Here is a 25,617-nt window from a genome sequence, read left to right as displayed (position 1 = left end):
CAGTATTCTTGCCTGGAGAAGTCCATGTACAGAGAAGCCTGGTGGGCTACAGTCCGTAGGGTCCCAAAGTGTCGGACACAGCTGAGTGACTAACACACACATAACATTTTTTTTTTTTACATAACATTTTTTAAAGTGTCTATTGGATTTGTTACAATATTGCTCCTGTTTCATGTTTTGTTTTTTTGGACCCAATGCATGTGAGATTTTAGCTCCCCAACCAGGGATCAAACCTGTACCCACTCCTTTGGAAATACAGAGTCTTAACCCCTGGACCACCAGGAAAGTCCGTAAAGATGATGATTTTCATGATAAACATTTTTAGGTCTTTGGGGAGATATACTGAATCTGAAATGAGTTAAGGAAATGGACTTGGTGGTTAGAAAGACCAGAGTTCAAATCCAGGCTCTGCTTCAGTTATCCATGTCATTGGAGTTGCGGTTTCCACAATTGCAAAAAAGGAGATCCTTACTATAGCCCTGATCTCACTGGAGTTTTAAACAGCTTTCTTGAGATATCATTCACATACCATACAATCCTGTCAGTTAAGGGGTAAATTCAATGGTTTTTAGCCTCGAGATTTTTGCAGGATTCAATGATATTGAACACACAAATTTTCAATACTAATTCTCTGCTCATAATTTTCATCATTTTCTTGGGCTAGGTTCTTAGAACCAGCAATATAGCATAAATGCCTGTAAACCTCTCAAATATTTTGGAAATAAGCTTTATGAAGACAGAAAGTGTTCTTATGACAGTTTTTTAATTTGGGGGGTTGGGGGTTATTTTTTCGTATTGGATAGAATTTAGGGGCACAGATGCTGGTACAAAATTCTTGGGCTCGTTGATTCAAGATGCTATCTTTCATTCTCCCTTGTGTTACCCTGAATCAGGCTCATCCCCAAGCCTCCACACACAGAGTAATTAGGAGAAGTCAATTTAGGTTCACGGAATGTCCCTTCCCTGTTGGCCACCCTCACAAAGCCACTAGCCTATCCTTCTCCATACCCAAGCGAGTCTTATTCCTTCAGTAAGAGCTGCACTGGTACCATCTCCAGTTGCCCATCTTAACTGACACCAAGCATGCTGCATGGCAAACCAGCAGGAAAGAGAGGAGATGGGTCTCTCTACCAAGTCCACTGGGTTCCCAAACTACCTACAAGAAACCACAAATGCATATTCCATTGGCCGTGGGAGGGCTGACTGCAGGTTTCAGGGCTGAGTTAGTGAAGTGTCAGCCAAATCCAAGGGCATGTTGCACCAGACTGTTGTGTGGGTGAGTCTTCAGGCATCCCGCAGGTGTGGGAGCAGGTTACGTGAGATGGGTGTGCGTTAGGCGGTGAGGGTTGAAAGGAAGGTGCAGAGACAGTGGGTGGGGTCAGAGGTGGGCGAGGGTGGAGGTGAGGAATCGGGCCGCAGCTGGGGTTGGACCTAGTAGTTAGACCTGTAGCTTAGAACCATTTTTGGGTCATAGCTTCCTTTGAGAATTCTACGGATGCTAAGGAAAGAATGCACACACACCCAAATGCATACACACACACACACACACACACACACACACACACATTGTTCCACAAATTTGCATACAGCGTCAGGTTTCCGAAAGCCTAGGAACTTCAGCCAAAGACTCAGGATTAAAAACCTCTGTCTAGCTCATAGGGACTTGTCAGAAAGAAACCCTAGGGCTACACTAAAAATCTGAGACCGTTTGTGTCTTCTGTAACAGAGGCTTGCAGGTTTGGGAATTAAATTCCAAAGCCCACTTAATCCATAAATCATTTTCTTCCAGTTTTTATTTTGAAAATTTTCAAAGTACCAAAAAATCACAAGCTCATGCAATCTTCAATCACACTCTTTAATTGTCAACATGTGGTCAACATGTTCCCCTATTCACTCTCCTCGCCCTATGTATGCGTGTGCACTCAGGAACCTATGTTTTTTCTGGAGAATCATCTGAGAGTAAATTGCAGAAGTTACGTTACCACATCTCTAAACACTTGGCTTGTAACTCCTAAGATCAGGAGAGTAACCCTACCAAAACACAAGGCAATCCTCACACTCATAAAACTTAACATGGATACAATACTTTATGTAATTTACATCCTATATTCAAATTTCCCCAGTAGTCCCAGTAAGTACTGACCTTTTAGCTGTATTCTTTTTCCTTCCCTTCCTCCTTCCCCTCATCTTTCCTTTCTTTTTTAATTCAGGATTTAATCCAGGATGATACACTTCATTTAGTTATCTCTCTCAGGCGCCTTTGATTGAGAGCCCACAATTCCGGAGTTTTGTTTTCTTGTTTTCTCTTGTGACAGTGACCTTCTTGAACAGTGCAGGTGCTGTTTTGCAGAATGCTCCCCAGTTTGTATTCAAGTTAAAGTTTTGGGGCAAATGTTGTATCCCTTCTCGGTGCATCGTATCAGAGGGTCAGCTGGTCCCTTATTGGTGATTTAAGTTTGATTCATGATTAGAGTGATGATCTTCACGTTCTCCTTTGTAATTAATGTGTGCTTTGTTTTCAATGAATCCAGTAGGGTAACACTGTACTCAATGAAAACCCTGAGCTTTGGCAAATGCTGGGTGAGCCAGTGGTAAGTATCTACTCAGTCTTTGTTCTCAAGCTGTTTTTAAAGAGGACAATGTCCTAGGAAACTAGCTACAAAATATACAGTTTTCGGAAGAATGTGGGTGGATGCTGAGAAGAGCAGTATCAACTCCAACATTTAAAATGAACTGAAACGTGAGACTTGAAGAGGAAAAAGGGAGTCAAGCTTGGAGGCTAGAAAGAACTGAAAGATGGGTATGTGGTGATCTCAAGGAGGGAAAAGTCATAGGAGAAAGTCCTGATCTGATCCTAATAATATTGAGCATGTAGCTTGTGCTAGACACTCAGATTATAAGAGTTTTACGTGGTTTGTTGTTGTTGAGTCGCTAAGTCATATCCAATTCTTTCGTGACCCCACAGACTGTAGCCCGCCAGGGTCCTCTGTCCATGGGATTTCCCAGGCAAGAATACTGGAGTGGGTCACCATTTCCTTCTCCAGGGGAATCTTCCCGACTCAGGGATCGAACCCATGTCTCTCACATTGGCAGGAGTATTCTTTACCACTGGGCCACCAGGGAAGCCCCTTTAACACAGTTTAACTTGTCTAATTTTCCCCACAGCCCTATGAAGTAGGCGCCATGACTGTTTTTATGCTATAAAATCTACAGCACAGAGAGATTAAGTGGTTGGCCCAAAGTCACAGAGCTTGTAAGTAGCAGGGCTGGGATTCAAACCTGGGATGGATCTGACTCCACAGTCTGTGCTCTTAACTATATCAAAAAAAGAGGAAACAGAGTCTCATCTAGAGAATAGAATATGAAAAAAAGATTAGAACCAGAGCAAACTGGGCTGTGCGAGGACGTTGTGTTGATTTAAAAAAAAAAAAAAATGTGGGATTGGAAAGCGAGACAAAAGAAAGGCCCAGAAGATCAAAGAGAGAAGAATGTTCAGGGCTAGAAAGCAACATAATAAAATAGGCCAAGGTTGGTTGGCCACCCCACCCTCAGTCCATGCCCAACTCTACAGGCAGGCCTCTCACAAATCCCCTGCTGCTGCGGTCCCAAACAAAACCAGAGTACTTATATGATCTCAAAGTATCGCTTATTATGGAGGGAAAAATAGGAGATTTACAGCGAGCAACTTGGCTGACTCCAGCTTACCCAAGTGTCCGATGTGAACTATACAGAGGGATCTTTTTTTTTTTTTTTTTTCCAGAGGGGTCTTGAGGGAAGGTTCTGGAAGGAAATTTTGGGGACAGTGTATGAGAAGGGTTTTATGAGGAAGGCGCTGGATGAGAGAGAAGGGCAAGTCTTGAGGTTCAAGGATCTATGGGTGACAGGTCAGGGTCCATTGGGGGAAAGACGGCGTCTCTCTGGGAAGGAAGGGGAAATCTTATGACGGAGCGGTTCTGAGAGCTAAGAGCAAGTCATTAGGAAGGGACTTGATGGGAAAAGTTTGGGTGACAAAAAGGTCACAACAGGGTCCGTCCGGGAGGTTGGGGTGGGTAAACTCTGGATGACCAGAGGGCCGAGCGTTTGGGGCAGGGGTCTCTAGGGGAGTCCTAAAACGGTATACGAGGCATAAGCCTCTAGGGCCGCAGCCTGCAGGAGGGGTTGACCTCGTGGTGAGCGCTGCGGGCCAGACCCAGGATGGGGAGATTTGGAAGCGGGCCTTGAGGGGCGGGGCAGGGGCGGGGCCGGGGCGGGGCCGGGACCGGGCGGGTCCCCCCGCGCTGCAGGGGGCGCTGTGAGTCTGGGCGGACCCGAGCCGGGCGGCGGCCGCTCCTAGTGAGCGCGGCCCCTTTTCCGGGTTTCCTCCTCCTCCTCCTCCTTCTTCGCCGCCGCCGCCGTCGCTGCCCCTTTCCCGGCCGGCGGCTGCCGCTGCTGGTGCCGCCGACAGCGCCGCCGCCTCGGAGCCGCGAGCCGAGCGGAGGCCGCCGCGGAGCGCGAGCGCTGCCCGCCCCGCCGCCCCGCCGGCCGCTCCAGGGCCGGGCCGGCTCGGCCGGCGCCCCCCGCGCCCCCCAGCCCGCCCGCCCCCGCGGGCCCGGCCTGGCGCGGCCGCCCGCCGCGGCGCTCCTCCTCCTCCTCCTCCGGCGGCCCGCGGCCCGCCGCCTTCTCTGCCCGTCGCCCCGCGCCCCTCGCCGCGCCGCCACCCTCGGCGCCCCGCGGCGCCCCCCGCTCCCGCCCGCCATGCCCGGCCCGGCCGCGGGCAGCAGGGCCCGGGTCTACGCGGAGGTGAACAGCCTGAGGAGCCGCGAGTACTGGGACTATGAGGCTCACGTCCCGAGCTGGGGGTAAAGCCGCCGCAGCCCCCCGCCGGGCCCTCGCACCCCCACCTCCGCCCGGCCGCCCCCCGCCGCAAACCGCACTCGCCCCCCGCGGTCTGTCTCCCCTCTGGGCCCGCGCCTCTTCGGATCTGGGGTGGGAAGCAGACCCTCCCCACCATATTCTCGTCTCCCTCTCCCCGCTTCTCGTCGCTTCCTCTCAGCCGTGCGCACCCCTCTCACCCCGGGGAATGCTCTGTTACTGACAAGTGTAGGGATCCAGGGACCAGAGCCTGGTGGAAGTGAAGGAGCAGCCCTTCCTTCTCACGCGTTGGGGTTTCTGTTGGGGTGGGAAGTCAGCAGCTGTCCTCTTGAGCTATTAAAATTCTCTGCCTTTTTGAGGTTTTTGAAATGAGACTGGGTGGGAGGAAATTTTTAAAAGACGTCCAGATTCTCAAAGCGGGCGCTGTCTACCTTGCGGGAGTGAAGTAGTAAGGCAGGTGCTGTGGGCAGAGGGGCACCTGTGAGCCTCCAGGATGGATGCTCTGCCATGCTCAGACCCCTGCCTTCCCACCTTGTCTCCGCCGAGTTATGAGGGATCAGTTAGGTTAGGAGCTGCGTCCAGTGAAAGGAGCCAAGTTTATGTTGTGGCTTTCATTTAGGGAATGAGTTATGGCATTAGGTATATAGACACTTGCAAGTGCTTGATCAATGGAAGCGCCTGGATGGGGATGTGTACTGGGCATAGGCTTTGTTAATCCCAAGTCCTGGCATTTATGTGTCCTTCTTGTTCTTTCCCAGTAATCAAGATGATTACCAGCTGGTTCGGAAACTTGGTCGAGGAAAGTATAGTGAAGTATTTGAGGCTATTAACATCACCAACAATGAGAGAGTGGTGGTAAAAATTCTCAAGGTGAGTGTCTTATGAGTGGCATTAAAATTTCTTTTTTCACAGGTCAGAAGGATACAAACTACGCCAACTACATTCTAGAATGAGCAGGACAAACTCATTTTACAAACCTTTTGCCCCATGTGCCTCTGCTACTCCTCCCATGCTGCCTGTTTGAACTTTTTTTCACACAGACCTTTTTCAAATCTAAGCATGGTAGTTAAGGAACATCCTTGTTCTGAAATGTAATTATGGGCTCCCAAAGTGAATATTCCAAAGAGTCTTCCATTTGTTACAAACTAGATAGGAATTCACATGCAAGAAGAGCCTCTTCATGAAGAGCCCAGTTGATTCAAAGGCTCCTTGAGCACTGAATTTGTTATTCCAGAATGAAAGATGGAAACAGAGTAGCTTCAAAGACGAGTTTGAAGCCTGAGTGGAAGGAAACACCTCAGTGAATAATTGCTTGTTTTTTCTCCTTTGGTGATAAAAGTTTCAGATGGGGTACATACAGTGAGCCAGCAGGGCCAGGAAGGTTCAGTTGTTTATCAGTCAGTAAAAGTGAAGTTGGGAGCAGTAGAGAGTACACTTACAATCACTAAAATAATGATTGGAACAAAACAGCCTGAATCTGGTTTAGCAGCCTAAGTTTGTAACAGATACACACTTTGTCATCTCTTGGATGGAGGCATGATCCGTCCAAGTATGAAGTATGTATGAAGTATGAAGAATTGGCTAAAGTATGGCCAAAAGTTGGCTAAGTATGAAGAGTTGGCTAAATTCTCTTCCAGGTAACTGATTGTATAGCTTTGATAATGTTTTACAGGGTGGACTGAAAAATAGTTCTTAGAATCTGTGAAGGGTATTCATCACTGCCAGATCATTTCACTTGTGTGCATGTCATTTAGTAGAATCTTGAGGTGACCAAAGAGCTAATTAATATAAGCACTTTTACACAAACAAGAGTCCAGTATGGCCATTTTGGAGAGGCTCTGTGGATAAGAATGTAGGATCGAAAAGCTGTTTTTGTGATCTTAAGTAGAGTTAGGGCAGCTGTGTCCATATTTAAAAAGAGGCAGGCTTGGACTGTCTGAAAATGGCTTACTCAGTACCAGCCTAGCCTAGTGATGAAGAGACAGGATTACGGTTGAGAGAAATAGGCAAGTTACTTACTTGTGCTGTCAGAAACGCTGGAGGTAAGAAGTGAGGAACTGTTATTGAAAAATGTGGAGTTTTTGACTCTCCTCTTCCCTAAATATGAATTGCACCTACAGAATCATGTCATCTTTTTTGTTATTGTTTTTCTTCATAAGCATAAATATTTAAAAAGATACTTTCTTCAGAGAAGTCACCTGGAAAGCCATACAGCTTTTTTCTTGATATATTGGCATAAATGTTTTTACTATAAGCTGCTTAAAATCTCTCTAGGAAGTAAGCAAGGCATAAATTGAAGTTAGGAATATCCACATTCTATTGCTGTGCATTTGGAAGAATGAACTGCTGACGCTAAAGCAATTTCAGAAAAATGTCTAAACTTTCATGTGATGGCAGCATTTTTAGAGTAAGCGTGCAACTTCCTATGGTGTCTTTTTTGAAAAGGAACAACATTCAGGTGTACATGGAAGTAACGATATGTTCAATTAGAAAAGCATCACGTTGCTCTTTGGTCGTCCTTGTAGAGAACTTCGTAGCTTCAGTTACTAGATGGTTTTTTCCCTGCTCTGAAGATTCACAGGATGTGTTCAGGGAATCCTGTATGGAAGCCGGAGGTTATATTTAACCCACAAGAAATGTAGGCCCAGAGAAACATATCTGACATCACTGTGTTGAAGTAACCCTCAGCCAGGGCTCCTGTTTCCTATTTCTCCCTGTCTCTTACTGCTCATTTTGGCATTGGGTTGTAAGATCTTAACGTTGAGCACAGAGTAAGTTCCACTGTTCTGAAATAAGACTTGGGAGGCCCCTCTGATGTTCCAGCTGGCTCAGTGTTGTTTCTTGTATCTTTTACACACAAGTCCTTCTCAGGGTGCAGCCCACACCACCTTGTTTCTGCTGATGAAAAGTACACTCACTTTTGTTTTTCCAAGCACTGTGACATTTCTATCCAGATTTTGTTCTGTCTGAAGGATGGGGTAAGAAACGACTGATGGTATTGTTGGCTTTTCTCTTTCCGATAGGCTGAATTAAAATAGATTAAAAGTACTGTTGTTTTTTTTTTTTTTAAAAAGAATAGGGCCTTTATCCAAAGTTATGTGCCCCTATTCAGATAAGTCAGAGTTATGACTAATACTACTATTGTCATGTTTAGCCACAGGAAATTAGTTCCTTAACAGAATGCCAGTTGCTCATAATTTGAAGGACTCCAGAAAAAGCTTGCTCTTCATCTTGGCCTACTGGATTTCAGCTGCAGGAAGGAACTTCTGTGTTGATGTGCACGTGGTGACTGAGACAGAGTACGTTCCTTGAGGACAGGAACAGCCTGCTTCTTCGGTGAATGTTTCCACCCAGTGCTTTCCAACATATGAGAATGGCTGGATGATGAACGACCGCAGAGGAATTTCTTATCTCTTCATTTACATCCATAGATGTCTAAATATTAATAAGAGGTTTTTAGGAATTTAGCAATTGGTGAGCAGAGTGTTCTCTCTGGCCTGAATTGAGATTCTGAAACCGAAATCTTCAAAGAACACTTCCCAATCAATAGGGAGGTTGTGTCTTTTTTTGACAGAAATTGTTTTGAGGAGTGGGGAGGATGGTAAGGATTAATATAGCAGGGCAGAAAGCCACTTTCATGCCTAAAGTTTCATCTTTTGATTTTGAAAAATCAAATTTTCAGTTCCTTTGTAGTACCTTTTAGGAGAGTGTACACAGAAATAAAAGCATCTGGCCACTTTGGACAACTTTTAGCACTTTGTGAGCATTACCTCTGTGTGTGGATTTCATCTCTTCTTGAAGTCCTTGGGAGGCTGCAAATTCAACTATTTTCTAAATAGAAGTTGAAAGCAATACCAGATTTTAAAAAAACAAAAGTGCAGGTTTTTGGACCCGTGCTGCAAGTACTAGAAATCCTCATCTTAGGCTTCTTGTTGGTATTACTTCATATAGAGTTTGTCCATTCCCTGCGCCCTCCCCCCCACCGAAATTTATTATCAAGCTTCAAACAAAGAGTGGTAGCAACACAAGTTTAACTTTGTACTATCAGGAGGTAGTGTTAAAGATGATTGATCCCAGATCCTTTTTAGTTACTTCACAGTGAGTCGGTAGCTATGGAGCTTTTATGAAACTGATGTTTTTCTCTATTTGTACTTTCTCAGCTGGTAGGTTTTTTGCCCTCCGTTTGCTTTATCAGGCAAGTGTACCAAGACATCCACTACATGAAACAAGACATTAATGCTAATACGTCTCTTGGTATAAAAAGAGGATTGTTAAAGTATTAAAAATAATACAAATTTTGAAAATTGTGAAGGAGTTGATGCTGTATCCAATACTGTGGTTGTGGGGTTGGAGATTTGAGAGTGTGGTCAACCTGTGAAACAGAATCACAACAGGGGAGCATAGATACTATTAGAACACAAACCTGTTTTTACAGATAAAGCAAGACCCAGGAGAACCTGCAATTTGCTCGGGGTTCCATGGCCAGCGGGATAGAAGCATTGGGTTCATGACCTTCTGTCCCTGCTGCAGAGTCTTGGTAGATGTGAGGGGCACGAATGGGACATCAGCTGGATGTTCTGAACTCAACTGGAAAGGTGGACGAGCATGCACTATAAGTCAAATGGAATTTCTTTGTTTCTAATGATTTTTGAGGTGTTCTTCTGGAAGGAAATACCTGATGTCCGTGGGTTGCTACTTGACATGTAGGGTAGATGAAAGCCTGAAGCGCTATAGGGACCTAGACTTGGCTTCTCTGGTTTGTATCCACAGCAGCATATTTAACATATAAGTGAAATGTTACTTTCCTTTCTTGTTTGACATCATAAGGACCAGTGTTTTTATACTCCTTTTTTGAAACGTATAGTACCTCCAGGTCTCATCCTCATCACTTGCTAAGAGGGCAGAGCCCGTAGGAGAGAGGACTGTACCATCCTCTCTGTGAGATGCAAAAGCCTACTATGTACCTCACTGTTTTAAATTAAACAATTTTTAAATCCCAAAGGTAACAGTTGCCCTCAAGAAATTGATCATGTATTTGGGAAGATGAGAGTTGAAAAATCAGGGGGAAATTTGTTGTGAAGAATAAACATTGCACAAATAATATTGATATTTAGGTCAGTTGCAGTGGATTCTGCCAGGGTAATAAAATAAAAGCCATCATCCAGACTGAGCATTCTTTCTGCTCTATCCTACAGTCCTGACAACCGTTGTTCGTTGTAATTGTTTATTGCAGGTGATGAAATTAAAATCTTAGTGGGGCAGTTGTTGATTTTGTAGTGGAACAAAAGTAATCCCAGGTTTGAAAATTCTGAGCTGTGTTCCTGCCTTCCTTGAATGTATCAGTTCAGTTGTGCTTGGAAAGAAATTAAAACAGGACTTCGCCTGTTAATATTTGCTGGGATTTATTGAGGTCATAATTCTTAATGCCTTTTAGTAGACATTAGCTTGCAAATTCAGTCATAATTAAATTCTAGTAGTTGAAATCATTCTCAGATCCAGCTTTTTAAAGATCAGCTCTGAGTAAATAAATAGGACAGATAACTATCAACTTTCGTCTTTCTGAGCAGCCATCACTAAATTGGTCTTTGTTTTAAAATGTTTAATGTTGCTGAATAGGGAAAGAGAGGCAGGACCACATTGAACAAGATTTGGATCACATTGAACCAAGACTGCTGACTACCTGGGACTCTTCACCTGAGGGCAGAAACCTCCTGAAAAAAATCTTTTTTTTCCTTTCTTTTCATAGCTCTTGCACAGAAAATTTTAAAGGAGTTTTTCCCCTTTAAATACTCTTTGTAGGTGTGTGCCGAAATTCATTTATTGTTAAAACTAGATTTAATACTTTAATGTCTTTTGTTTAGCTTTTTTATCTACTAGAGTTTAAGTTTTTTGTTTTGTTAACAGCTAAACTGATTCAGTTAGAGCCAGATATTCTCTGAATTGGGATAAATGAACCTTAGGTGAGAGAAGGGCTTTTAATTTAGCATGCAGATGAAATGTGAAATTGTGGAAATGTGTTTTCCACTTTAGTGGTGGCGAGTGAGTGTGGACAGTGGGCTGGAGGATCGGAGTAGCCTTACTTCTGTAAAAATTGATGGTCTGTCTTCCTTCAGATGCCAAGGATCCTCCCTTATAAATCCTAACTTTTTCTCTTGAATTCTGTTTATAAAATGTAAATCATCACTGTCATAAGTATGTGGGCGTTCATTGGTTTTTCAGCTTCTGGAAGTCTCTCAGGTTCAGAGGAGTAAGCTTGAGGCTAGAGAGTTACCGCTTGATTCATGTAGAGACTTGGTGCCTCTTTGGAGGGTAGTGTCCCTAGCTGTTCATCACTTTTCTTACAGTCTTTCGGTCTTTTCTCAGTATGTGAGGACTCCAGCTGCAGTGCGACTCCATTTTGCCACTTCAGATTTGTCCTGCTGTCCCCAGTCTGACAGGTGACAGTTGGGCAGTCAAATGTGCTTCACTTGTTCTGTGAGTTACCTTTAGACATAGTGAAAGATATGTTCATCTGAACTGGATTATCCAGGAACGGGTGTCTGCCTGATCTGTTGCTGAATAACAGAACAAGGCAAGGCTCTATATGGGACATTGTCATTGGAGCAGCTTATTTAATGTACTTGTTCACTTTTAGAGGGAGAGGAGGGTTTTGATGAACACAGGCTTCTGGCCATTGTTTTTTTCCTCCCTCTGTTGCCACTCCCACAGATTTGTAACTGCTTTACAGGAGTGGATGACAACTCTAGAATTTGTTGGGGCTTCCCTGGTAATTCAGTGGTTAGGGTGCTGAACTTCCATTGTTGGCAGGGCACAGGTTTGATCCCTGGTTGGGGAACTGAGATCTCACATGCCTTGCAGTGTGGCCAAAAAAAAAAAAAAATAGAATTTTCTTACATTGAATATACTAGTTGCGTTTGATTTTTCTTTTAACTTTGTGACAAAATTTCAGACTACTGAAAAATTGCAAAAATTCCCATGTATCTTTCATAAATATCCTTTTCTCTCTTTTATTTATATATATACACACACGTGTTATACATACAGATATGTATGTATATGCTGATATATAACTATTTCTTTTACTTGTTTTAAGTGCTTGAAAGTATGTTGTTTATCCCTAATTTCCTATATTTCCTAAAAACAAAAACAGTTTCTTACATAACTGAATGCCATGATCAAAAATAAAAAAATTAATATTGATGCAGTGCAGTTAGTTAATCTACAGCCTGTGTTCTTATTTGCCAATTGTCCTTATAATGTTCTTTATAGCAGAGGAAAATCCCAGATCATGCGTTACATTCAGTTGTCATATTTTTTTAATCTGGAGTAGTTGTTTAGTCTGTGTGTTTCATGACAAACATTTTTAAAGCTTGTAGACTACTTATTTTGTAGTATATCCTTTGGCTGTTTTCTGACCAAGTTTGTACTTGATGTTTGAGTGCTTCACTTTTCCAAAGTATTGAGTTCTGTAATTATGAAAAAGGGAAATAGTAAAATTCCTAAGTGGACATGGAGAAAGAACCACAGTAGCCCGATCTGTTCTACTGAGAATCCTGACAAAATGGAATGGGCACGATTGTGGCAGCTGGCTTGGAAGAATGCAGCCAGACTCCAGTCTCTCAGTTGAGCACCCTCTTACAGGTGATGCAGGTGTTCTGTGTTTTATAATCTCTCTCTGTTTTGTGTTCAGAGCTGTAGCTTGGTGGCCAACAAGAGATGATGGTTTCTCTGAGTTGTGTGTATATTACGTTTCCACCCATCCCACTGCCGCCACCACCACATAGACACAGTCTTTTTCCATCTTTTCCATCGTGGCTAATCCATTGGGCTGTCTTTGTCTTTGCCTGTGCTATTGTAACTGTCTCGGTGAGGCGGTACTCCTTTTCCTAAGTTACGATTCTCCCATGGCCACACTTGGGAAATGAAAGCACAGTGGCTAAGGGTGAGGCCTGCGGAGTCAAACTGACTAGATTTGAATCCTGCCCCTGCTCTTTACTGTTAGCTGTGTGATCTTGGGCAGATAGCTCAACTTGGCTGAGTCTACTACATAGGAATTTTGTGAGAATGAAATATGAAAATAATGGACCTAGATTTATCAACTGCTTCCTATATACTAGTCGCTGTTTAAGTACTTTATAAAGCATAATTGTGGTGATAATGCTTATTTTTCTAGAGCTACTTTTATTCTTCTTCAGACTCTAGCCCATTTACGACAAGAAATAACATGCATAATGCTGACATTTTTTATTAAGGTTTCCGGTTTGCCTGTCCAGCAGATTGAAAGGTTAGTGGGTAGCAGGGGTTTTTAGTCACTGCTTTGTCAGAGATTGGTCTTTTCCTTTGCTGATCCATCATCTCTTCCTTTAGGAATGGGGTCTGTTGGGAAGTTTTACTGGCTCTGAGCTGATTTCAGAGTCTAGATATTAAGGAAATGGGAGTGGTGACAGGAAACGGGAGCCAGCAGCTGGGAAACAAGTTTGTAACTTGATGTCAGTGAACTGGTCTTCACTCCTAGAAGACAAAATTACATGGGACCCGTTGGAAGAGCAGGTGTCTTAGCAGTTTGTTTCAGTTTTTCCATTTATGAGTGCGTGATAGACAGCTGCTGAGAGCTATAACGTTTTCCATTGGGCAGTTAACTTGTAAACATTTTATTTTTAAATTATGACATAGGCATTCAAAATTTCATGTGTCCTAAATGTAACTACTTAAAAGATTTGATATGTAAGCTATATGAGTCTGTGAATTATTTCAAGTAATCTTAAAAATTCTTATGGGCAGGCCCCTCTTAAACCTCATTTTCTTCCCCCATCTCTTCTAATTTAGGCATGCCCTTGTGCAAAATAGTGCAATAGCCATTTGATAGAAACATTGTTTTAAAGTTTTATTTATTAACTTCAAAAGGAGTCTTACTTCTGATTGCTCTTGTGTATTTAAGCCAGTGAAGAAAAAGAAGATAAAACGAGAGGTTAAGATTCTGGAGAACCTTCGTGGTGGAACAAATATCATTAAGCTGATTGACACTGTGAAGGATCCTGTGGTAGGTGCCTAGTTGTTGAAGAGGAGAAAGAGAGAGTGTGTGGTGTGTGTGTGTGTGTGTGAGAGAGAGAGAGAGTGTGTGTGTGTGTGTGTGTGTGTGTGTGAGTGAGAGAGAGAACCTGAAAATAATGGGAAACATCATTATAATATGCTGGGAATGATTGTGTTTGTCTTTACTGCTAAATGATTTTGAAAACCAGAAAAAAGCATGGTGGTCCAATGATAAACTAGCCACTACCACTTTTATGGAACCTTAAGCCATTTGTAGAAAGAAAATCCCTTTCCCACTTTTATAGCCTCATTATTTTGATCCAGTCCACGAACTTTTGCTTCAAAGCTCCCTTATGCTCCTGCTTTTCTCCCAACTTTGAAAGCTTATTAACTGCCAGTTAACATTATTGTACCTCACTTAAGTAAGCCTGACATTTGAAAATCTGGGTTTACAGAAGGAGATAGGAAGTGTGTCCATGTGGACACTTCCCGTGGAGAACTGAACAGATCACAGACCCCTTGAGGTCACTACTTGCTGTTTCTCATACTGGTCTTTAATTCAGCATCCACCATTAGGGCTCACATGGTATATGCAGATGCAGTTTAAATATTTTTGTTAAAATGCTTAATTTTTAGCCATTTAAAATATGCTGTTTAATTTTGTTTTCTCTTCTCCTCGGAAATAACCTAACCTTAAGTGTTTATGATTAGGCAAGCTTCCCATTCAATTTCTGTTCTTTGACCTCTTCTACCTCAAATATTTCTCTGTTTTCCCATGATACCTTTTTAAGAACATCTTTGCTTCTGTCTGCTAAAGACATTGTCATAATAATGTAGCTAGCACGCATTGAACACTTACTGTGCGCCAGGCATTATTCTGAGTGTTTAACGGAATTATGTCATTTAATCTCTACAACAGTCCAGTTGGGTGGGTACCATTATTGTCCCTGTTGTCACAGTGTACAGATAAGAAAACTGAAGACTGCAGAGGTTAAGTAAGTTTCCCAAGATTACAGTTTTTCCTTTGGATCCTAAAAAGATGGAGAAGGGTGGTTACATGCTAGATTATATCTAACTGGCATTAAAAATATATCCCAGCCTGGGCTTCTCAGGTGGTGCAATGATAAAGAATCCTCCTGCCAATGTAGGAGACACAGGAGATGCGGGTTTGATCCCTGGGTCGGAAAGATGCCCTGTAGAAGGAAATGGCAATCTGCTCCATTATTGTATTCTTGCCTGAAAAATTCCATGGGCTACAATCCATGGGGTTGCAAAAGAGTCAGACACTGCTGAGCACACGCATGCACACGCACACAAGTTTCAGAAGTAGGAATAATGACTGTTAAGTGGATGAACATTAAAGGTTTACTATGTTTAACAAAATATATATATCCCAGCCTTATCAGTTCAGAGAGATTTCACAGTAACTCTGGACTGCGTGATCCTTGGAAATGGCCTGCACTGTGAGCCAGCATGTAGTTTTATACCTAGTGTATCTCTGTTTTGCTTTAGATATATATATACACATCTATGTGTGTGTGCACGTGTTAACAAAACTTAGCGGTTCCTATCATTTTTGTAACGTTACTTAAAGCATGCGTGTTTCACATGATACATAATACAAGTAAAGTGAAGAAAAACCAACAGGGAAGCCTCGTCCCCTAACTTGTAGGGGGACAGGCTTTCTCCTAGCCTGGAGAGAGACCTGGTGGTCTTGTTGAAACCTTTCAACACTGGGCTAGTGAGGAATGCTTGGTCTGCTCCTTGTTCTGGTGAAGACATGCATGCACTGTGGCCTGTTTGCTACGTAACTTTTACCTACTTCTTTGAGCGGAACTGCACAGCCATAAAGATTTCCAGGATTTTATTTCTTCCTATAGCCCTTTAAGCCCCTGCTTTTCTCTCAATTTTGAAAGCTTATTTCTGCCAATTAGCATTATTTTACCTTACTTAAGTAAACCTGACTTTTGAACATCAAATGTTGACCGTTTTGTCCTCATTACATTAAAATTTATAGTGCTTTAAAAATACTTGATTTTATATGGTTTTGGAGGGGCACACATCTTTGAAAAGAGACATTCTCTAATTATCCCTAGCCACGGCATAATTTCACATTATACCTTAGTGACAATCATAGATGGGAGGTTTTTTGTTTTTTTTTTTTTTTGATTGTGGAAAGACCAGTGGTAAATTCCCAAGACCCATGCTAGTTATGTAAAATGCGTCTGGTTCATTAAACCAAGGTGAAAACTTACTACTCTTTGTAGTTGGCAGGCTGGAACACGGCAGAGTATATACATCTTCACATAACGTGCCAGGCCCACTGACGGCTTGGTCAGAGAACAGACTCCTAAAAAACAAAAACAAAACCTTTATAATGGAAACTGCAACCATTTACAAAAGTAAAGTGAATAGTATAATGAACCTCTTTGCACACATCACCCAACTTTAGCTCAAGTTAATCAGCTTAAGGCACTTTGTTTCATCTGGACCCCACCCACTTCCCGACCACCCACCATGCCCAGTTGTTCTGAGGCAAATTTCATACATAACATTTCAAGGGGATTCTTTCTTAATAAGCTCTCCCTAATGAGTGAATCTCTTTTTCATCTAAGTGGGATTTGGGGATGGGCCAGTATGACAGAAGCAAATTAAATTTATTGTTTGAATACTTACAAAGCATTAATATTCTCTCTTGCAGTCAAAGACACCAGCTTTGGTATTTGAATATATCAATAATACAGATTTTAAGGTGCGTATATGCTGTTTCTTTCTGGCATGGGGTTAATGGGGAATGGGGAGGTGGTGATAGTTACTGTTGATACTCTGGAGCACAAGGGGACCGGGAAAGGTCATTGCTGAGAGCAGGAGATAACACTGGATGGATTTCTTACAGAATTAGTACAGGATGCAGAAAGTGGTTAGAGTCTTGCCGTTGGTGAAATTAAGCATTACTCTTTGCCTTGCTTACTCTGGGAATAACTACTTGGCTGGGTCTAAGTTAATGCCTCATCTATAATGCTCATGTTGTAGACATGATGGGTAGATGTTAATTTTAATTTTCGTAGGAATCTTACATTCCTAATAGGAAGTGATAAATGGATACAGAACTTGTGTGAAAAGAGTCAGTATTGTACCTTGGATTCAAGCTATCAAATGGTGTGTGTGTTCATGCACACTGTATACAAAGTAAATGACAGAATCACTGTGCTTTAGAAAAGCCCTATTTTGGGGGCTTTCTTCTGTTTATAGTGCATGTTAGTTTAGACTTTAAAGTGTTCTAAAAGCATGGTTTTAAGCTGATTTTTCATGAATTTGTGTTTATTGTTGTTCAAACACTGCAACCTTCTGATAAGAGATCAGACATACTGAGCATGGTAGAGCATATGAAAATCAATATAAAAACAAATAGTATTGTTTATTTTTAGGGGCTTTTAGGTGATTATAATTCTTCATCAGTGTAGAAAAGGCTTGTGATTTTGTTGTGGTGGAAGTTAGGAAAAAACCCAGTCAGCAATTGAAAGATGATGTGCTAATGGGGAATGATCCTTTTGGGTGAAAAGAAAAGAATTTTATCCTCACAGTTACTTTTTCTTAAGTAATCACTCTAAAATACAGTCAATTAGTGAAAATATGCACAAATGGGTATTACACCTTATAAAACAGTAAGCAGGTTTTATATTCAGTACAGTCATCCCTTGGTAATGTCAGGTGAGTGTGTGCTCCTCGGTTTGTCTCATCACAACAAAAATTTGGAGTGACGGACGGACATTAAAGCCCCCTTGGCGGGTCACAGCTCTTGGAGGACAGTCCGTGTTATAGGTCTTAAACAAATCAGTGTTACAGCTCAGTGTTACAGCTCTATTTTATTTAGATAACAGCAGGAAAATCTATCTTTGAGGCATGAGGGCATGTTGATCCAAAGACACGAAGAGAGCACCCATCGTGGGGGCAGGAGGGGGGGGCGAGAAAACGCTTTGGCTCCTCTTTTTATATGTTTTTTTCTCCCCCCTGGGCCTGTCCTATGCAAATTGGGCTTAGGCAGGAGCGCTGTTCTACCTGAAGTCCCCACTCCGGTCCTCGGACCTTCCTCTGCTCTATTTTCACGGGCTTTTCCCTTGCTTGTCTTTTAGCCACCGCCATTTGGGACTCCTTTTCCCTATTCTAACTACCTAACAGTATCCATGGGAGATTGGTGATTGGTTCTAGCCCCCCTCCCCAGAATACCAAAACCCCAGGCTTATATGAAAATGGCATTTATATTAAAATGACACAGTACTTGCATGTAACATATGCACGTCATTTAAAGATGATACTCTAAATCGTCTCTAGATTACTTGTTACGCCTGATACAGAGTAAATGCCGTGTAGGTAGTGGTAGAGCCCAGCAAATGCAACTTTGTGGGATTTTTGTTTTTTCAGTCCATGGGTGATTGAATCCTCAAACACAGAGGGACAGTTGTGTAGCTTTTCCCATATTAACAAGTTTCCTTGTGATGTAACTCCTCGAAGGTGAACTCTGGACAGTGGGATGTGTATTTCTTCATTAACTGGCAGAGCAGCGCTTAACCGGTAGAGTGCTGTGCTGATGAGTGTAACTGATCACACTTGTGAGGTGAACAGCTGAGGTTTATTAAGAATGTCCGTGATTGGGAATGTGTGTGTGTTTCTGAAGAAATAGGCTTTAATGAAACCAAGCACTTTTGTAATGCAAAAGCTTAAAATCTTGTCTTAATGGAACTTCATAGTGAAATACCTTAGGTTTCAGTGTCTCTGCTTCCTTGATGAATTTTTACCAGTTATATAGCCACACATGTAAAAATTTTACTTCACCATTTTTGTGTTTCTCAAGTTGACAGCTGCTCTGTTGATTTAATGACATACAGAACATCAGTTTTGAATTCTAGAGAAATCTGACTTCATACAAAGGAAATGTTTTGATGGCATATATTCTCTAGGAGCTTCCTTTAAAAGGATCATGGGAAATTGATGTTTTTTGAGGCCTGCATATCTGAAAATACCTTTATTTTATCCTCCCAATTAATATTTTTGCCATGATAGAGAATTCTAGTTTGTAGTTAAGAATTGCCTCAGAATTTTGAAGGGATTGTTCCACTATTAGCCACTGAAGCCACTGGTTGTGATCTGCCTTTTTTTCCCCTTCCTCATGAAAGCTTTTAGTATTTTCTCTTTATTCTCAGTCTCTGAAATTTCACAGTGATGTGCTTTCATATGGGTTGCTTTCATCCTTTGTTCTGGGGACTTACTGGGCTTTTAAGTCTAGAAACTCAAGTCCTTCCATTTTGGAAAAATATTTTTAATGTTCTTTTCTTCCCTTTCTTCTTTGTTCTCACTTTCTAGAACTCATTCAAATGTTAGACTTCTTATCTTGGAACTCTATTTTCTTCTCTGAATTTTTAAAAATAGTATTCTGTTCTTTTATGTTTTATGTAATATCTTCTATTTTCTCACTGAGAATATGTCCCCCCCCCCCCCATTATGTTTTCTTCTTTGTGTCTTTTTCTGTTTTTCTTCCAAATTTTTGGGGGTGTTTTTGTTTCTGTTACAGTTGTCTGAAATGTCACAGGTTTTGAATGCCTGTTAATGAACTTTCTGACTACTGATTGTCAGCTCTTGTCTCGAGGATGCAAGCCTGGCTGCCAGCATCTCAGTTGAGGAAAGCTATAGGAAGTGCCTTGTGGACTTAAGACTTTGTTTCGCCTTTGCAATGTGGTGTGAAAACATTTTCCCACTTGCAGTTCAGTCTCTTTGGCCTTTTTTCAGTGATACCTGGAGTCACCAATTCCTGAGCCTTTCTGTCATTTTTCAGTGTGAAGTGTTTGCTACTTACTGGGCCCCGTCTGCTGGCAGAATGTTGGCAGAATTCTCAGCTTTTTTGGTCTGCTCAGTCAACTGGACATCTGTTTTACAGCTTCAAAATTGGTTGTCTCTTCCATTCTGTTAGTATTGTGGGTGAATCCACCCCACACCCCCGCCCCGCTTCTTTTACAGATATTTTTGAGGAACTTTGGGAAGAAGCAGAGGTAGGGATGGGTTGGTTCTACCAAGTTATTAAACTGGAGGTCCTTTTTGAATGTTCAAGCCATGCCATCGTAGTCAACTTAAAAGATCTTAAATATCAGGTAGCATATGTGTGTTTTGGAAGAGCAGACTGTAACAGGAAAATTACTTTCTTTTCTGGATAGTATAATTGGACATAAGTGGGGAAATTGGTTGATTTTAGTGTCTGTGTTCTTCAGACTTTTTGTTTTGTCCTGTGTCCATCTTATTAGGAAAGGTTGTTTTTATTTATTTTAGAGTCTTTCTGATTTTGCTATCAAGATGATACCAACTTCATAAGTTAGATGACTTTTCCTTTCTGTTCTCTGAAAATTTACATAAAATGGGAATGTTCTAGGTGGTAGGTGTCTTCTGAGGTGGGGAGAAGAGACTTTGGACTACACTTTCCTTTTTAAAATATACTCTTGGTTAAAGTTTTATTCCAGTTTTATATATCTTCTTAGATCTATTTAGATAGTTATTTCTAAAGCTGTCTAAATTATATTCACATAAAGTTATTGATAGCATTCTCTTAGAACTTAAAATTTTAACGTGCCTGTAATTATGCCTTCCTTTACATTTGTAATATTATCTGTACCTTTGGTTTCTTTTTTCTCTTTTTTAAAAAACTTCAGATTGCTAGAGATCTCTAATTAATGCTTTCAAAGAATCAGCTTTTGGTTTGTTCAGATAGTTTTTGTTAGGTTGTTTATTTCATTCTGTTTCTACTCCTATATGAATTATTTTCTTCCTTCTTTCTTATTTTCTTTTTTGGGTTTTCACTGTTTTTCCTGTTACCTTCTTGAGTTGAAGTCAGCTCATTGGATTTGTTTTTGCCTTTCTTGATTGGTAGTAAGTGTGCTAAGTCTGTACAGCCCCAAGCACCATTTTAGCCGCATTCAGCAGTTACGTGACTCATGCCTATATATTTTTCAGACTACAAGTACAAATTCCAAACTTGTGGATTTGGAATTTTTCCCTCAAACCTTTTTCACTTTGAAAATCTACCGAAAATGGAGAACAGTAGCAGGTTAATACCCTTACATTACCCAGGTTACCAGTTCCTGCTTTGCCACATTTGTAGTTCTTTCTCCCCCTCCTCCACCCTCCCCTCTTTATCTTTTTGTTGAAATTATCTTGGAGTACAGTTGTAGACATCATGATACTGCACTCTCTGATAGGCCAACCCTGGAACTAGGTAGGCCATTTTCCTACATAACCACAATACTGTTAGTACCCCTAAGAATTTTATATAATAATGCCATCTAATGTACAGTATAGAGTTTATATTCAAAAGTTTCCCAGTAATTATTGTCTTGGAAATGTCCATTCAGGATCCACTTGGCTTTTTTGTTTGTTCTGTTTTTTAAATGATTCTTGGGACTTCCCTGGTAGTTCTGTGGTTCAGACTTCGAGCTTCCACTGCAGTGGGGGCACAGGTTGGATACCTGGTTGGTAAACTAAGATCCCACATGGCATGACCTTCCCCCCGCCTAACCCCCCAAAAAGATTCTTTTAATTGTTTCCTTATTGATTGCATTGTGTCCAGAAAACATGATCTCTATAATTTTGATGTTCGGGATTTGTTTATGGTTACTTTGTGGCTTTGGTACATGGTTGTTTTTTATATCAAGCTTGTTAATTTAGATCTTATTCAGATTTTCTATGGCCTTGATGATTTTTTTCCCTTGATATTTTATTTTGTAGTAATGGTACTGGTTTGGTCAATTTCTCCTTAAAATCATTAGTTTTGATTCATATATGTCAAAATGATGATAAAAGATACATGGTGATATTTAGAATAAAAGACAAAACTTGAAAACAAGTGAATAGGAAAAGTCAGTTTCTCGAAGTTGTAATGAGTAGTTATAGAAAGCTCCCAAACTCAAAATTGTCTCAAGGAAGCTAAGGTACTGTTTTAAGGTAGAAAGAGTTTTTGTTGAGACAGTGGATCTCAGTTTTCCATGCCTTTGGAAAAAATGTAAATAAAAGTGAATATGCATTTTAAGTAAAATATACATCATTTGGGCATTTAGAAAATTTATAAGACATCCCAAATGGATTCCATCTTGAGAAGATGGTAGACCCATATTAATCCATGGAAAATGTCATACCACTCACATAAAATTAGGCCTTGACTACCTGATTATCTTGGGGCCTTGTTAATGCTCCTAAGGTTTGAGATGGAGATGGTGCATTCACAGACTAAAAGTTCCCTTAATTGGGGGAACAAAATTTACTTTTATTATAGATGACTGACATTTTGTTATTTCTCTGTAAGGCATTTTCAGGTAGTTTGTAGTAACTTTGATGTGCTTGATTAATGATTTGTTCTGCTTCCTTAAATTTCTAAAAATGTTGCCCTTGGTTTCATTCTGGATTTGGGGATTGTGTGTGACCAGTGCCTCCGGCATTCGACACCTTTCACTTTCACACTCCCCTCACTTTTTCTTCTCCCTTCATGGGGACCACTGGTTTCTGGACGTAGACCAGCTTGTGTATGGCAGGGAATGTGCAGACTGTGTGTGTGAGGTGAGAGTTTGCTGTGTTCGTGGTTCCCGTGTCTGGTTGCAAACCTTCTTGAAGTGAGAATTCCTCTTGAATGACGGCCGTCTGGAATGGAGGCTTGGAATCTGAAGCTGCACTGTGACCAGATATCAAGAACTGTCTGTGTGTAGACAGCATGAGTGAGGCCCCCTTGTGGCCATTCCTTTTTGGGTGTTGGTTTTACACCCAGAGGGCACCGTGATTCTCTTAAGCAGATTTCATTTTTCCCATTCTTCTCGGACTTTCTGAGGTTGATTAAAAGTTCCAGGAAATTTCTACCTTGGGCCCTTTGAATAGTCCTGGTGTGTAACTGACTTCTAGGTCAGTGCCAGTGTGTCTGAGGCTTTGGAACCAAACTAGGATTGATGAGTACTTTCTTCCTCAGCACCTTCGTAGACTTCCGGGAAGCGTAGGGTGGTTTTGTTTTTCAAGGTCACTTACTTTATGAAAATGTAAGTAAAACTAACTTCCTGTCAGTATTCGGCAGTTGGTTAGTTAATGTTCTCCACGTTAGCTAAGAAGAATGGAGGAGAAGTGTGGTTCTTGTGAAATTTCCCTTCCTAATTTGTCATGAAGCCTTAGTACTTGTGTTTCTTGAAGACGGTTTTAATTTTGTTCCATTGACTAGTGAGCATCATCAAAGACATATTTATTGACTGCCTTCTATGTGCAAGCACAGAAATGCTACACGTGGTGTGAGGTATATAAAACATGTCATTCTGCCATGCAGGGACTTAGAATATAGACAGAGTTGTACCTGGTTATCAAGCTTGTACCTTGACATGCTTGGTTGGGGGAGGGAATGTTCAGAGGTCTTGAGTCACCAGATCAGTGACTGCCAGCAGCCATGGCACCCATTCGACCCCGTCACACATACGCTGTGTGCTATGCAGGGGTAGCAGCATAGGACTTGGCGTGTGGGCAAAGTGAAGAAGCCTCTGATTGTTCACAGCCAAGTGAGAAAGTATCTGGAGAATCTCAGGTCACTGCCCGTGCCCAAGTGCGGAATGTTAACTCTGGGGACACTGCTGCTGTCATTGTCCTGTGAGCACCAAGAGATCAGTGACCTGCCTGGGGATTCAGAGAAGGAGGAGACCGCTGTGGGCCCTGAGGAGCCCGGGTGGGATGGTTATGACTTCACCAGTTAAGGTAGCAGGGCAGGCATTCTGGATTTGCCAGAGGGGAGAACAGAGGTGAAAAACACAGGTTTGTTTGATCAGAGTGGGGAACTCCTCAGGGCTTCGGTGGAGAAAGAGCTACAAAAGCTGGAGGAAGCCCAACTCTAAACTCTTGAGTCCTGTTACAGGTGTAGTTTGGTCTCCTTCCCAGAGCTGAAAAATGAGAGGGAATGTCAATCTGTCACTCAGGACTTTGTGATGCGTTAGACCTAAACATTATAGTCAACAGGTGTTTGTTGTATCAGTATTGCATTAAAAGTGATATTGGTTGGAGTAGCTGGAAATACTGTGTTGGCAGTTCAAGGACATTTGTTTTATGCCTTACGCCATTGCTTGATATGGATACCACATGATACAAAAGGAAAGCCTTCCATGCATGATAAAGATCCAAATAATAGCCTGCATTTGTTTTCTGGAAATAGAATATTCTAACCCTCTGAGGATTATTAGAAAATGCTTTTTCCACTTTCATGGTCTGTTTATTGACTTGGGGTTCAACTTGGCACCATCTCTGGGTGTGATCTCCTTAACTCTCAGAGGAAGAGCTGATTTGGCACTCCAAGGAGATGGTATCCCTGGCCTGTGTCTGTACATCCACGCTGTTGGTCGGTGTGCTGCTGAGAAGCCTTTCTTGCTATGCAGACCTGGGGGAGAACAAAATGCCTGGGTGTTTTGTTATGAGTGAGTCTCTCCTGAGCAGAAGTAGTGGCATGTTCATGCCATTGGGCCTGAAAGTGGTTCAGTCCCAAGCAGGGTCAGCCTCCAGTGGTGGAGCAGCTCCAAGGCACCACCAGTATACCGGAAAGGATGTTTTCGTTCTCTGTGGTGCTCTGAGTGAATCAGATACTCTTACTAAAGGAGGGAGAGTTACTTATAAGGGGAATTTTGAGAAAGAGACTAAGTCCTGGTGGTAGGAAATGTTAGGTTTGATTCTTGGCAAATTTGTTGTTTTTCCTAAAAAATTTTTTCAAACAGGTAGTATGTTTACATGGATCTAAAATATTAATATATGGGCTTCCCAGGTGGCACTAGTGGTAAAGAACCCACCTGCCAATGCAAGAGACATGAGACGTGGGTTTGATCCCTGGGTTGGTAAGATCCCCTGGAGGAGGAAATGGCAACCCACTCCAGTATTCTTGCCTGGAGAATCCCATGGACAGAGAAGCCTTGTGGGCTACAGTCCATGGGGTCACAAAGAGTTGGACACAACTGAAGCAGCTTAGCAAAATATTAATATAAAGTGGTACACAGTGATTAGACAGTCTTGCAGATACAAATACTCATATGTAGTTGTAGTTTCCCCCCCTTTTATACTGACACATTATATATACACTGTTCTGTTCCCCTTGAAGAGAGTCCCTCCATGGCTTGAGTCTTCCAATAGAGAAACAAAAGAGGTTCGATAACGGTGTACTGATTCATTTTATAGAAGGTGTGGCTTGAACTGATGGGAAAAGAGATTTATTGTCTTTATTGTCAGTAAATATAAATATATTGGAATTTATTGTCTAAATAATAATACAGTTTCCAACAGGGGTTTGTGATGTTTGTGATGTGTGATGATTTAAATGAACCTGGATATGCTAGATTCTATTCTGTCTCTTAGAAATTGACATTTTTTTCAAACAAAATTCTCAATCCAAAACAAACCTTGGATTACCAATTACGAAAACTGTCATTTGTTTCAGGCCTGGAATCATTTTCAGAACACATATCCATCTATCACTCCCTCCTTTCCTTCTTTTTTTTTTTTTTAACATCTCACCCTAACACCCCTCCCCCGTGCCCCAAACGTTTTGCATCTTTAGTTACCATCAGTTTTTGCCTATAAAGCGCTTTTTTTCCCAGCCTGGAATTGATTTTTGGAGGATTGGAGGGATTTTTCTTTCTTTCTTTTTTTTTTTAGTTAAGTCTCTTGCCATCTCCAAATGCTATAGCAGTTCATTTTCCT

General features: G+C 41.7%; 1 protein-coding gene across 2 annotated transcripts in view; it reads left to right on the top strand.

Moving 5' to 3' along the window:
* Positions 1–4,699: 4,699 nt before the first annotated feature.
* CSNK2A2 (casein kinase 2 alpha 2) overlaps positions 4,700–25,617 on the top strand; it is a 34,876-nt gene continuing 13,958 nt past the window's right edge. For both annotated transcript variants that reach the window (XM_061138624.1, XM_061138623.1), the window contains exons 1-4: positions 4,700–4,838; positions 5,610–5,721; positions 13,790–13,891; positions 16,583–16,633. In XM_061138624.1, the coding sequence (XP_060994607.1) occupies positions 4,735–4,838; positions 5,610–5,721; positions 13,790–13,891; positions 16,583–16,633 (369 nt within the window). In that variant the 5' untranslated portion in view covers positions 4,700–4,734. The remainder of the gene's footprint in view (positions 4,839–5,609; positions 5,722–13,789; positions 13,892–16,582; positions 16,634–25,617) is intronic.

This window comes from Dama dama, chromosome 4 (genome assembly GCF_033118175.1).
Source record: "Dama dama isolate Ldn47 chromosome 4, ASM3311817v1, whole genome shotgun sequence".
NCBI classification, from domain to species: Eukaryota; Metazoa; Chordata; class Mammalia; order Artiodactyla; family Cervidae; genus Dama; species Dama dama.
Note: the sequence above shows the minus strand (reverse complement) of the source record. Positions and strands in the feature narration are given on the sequence as shown.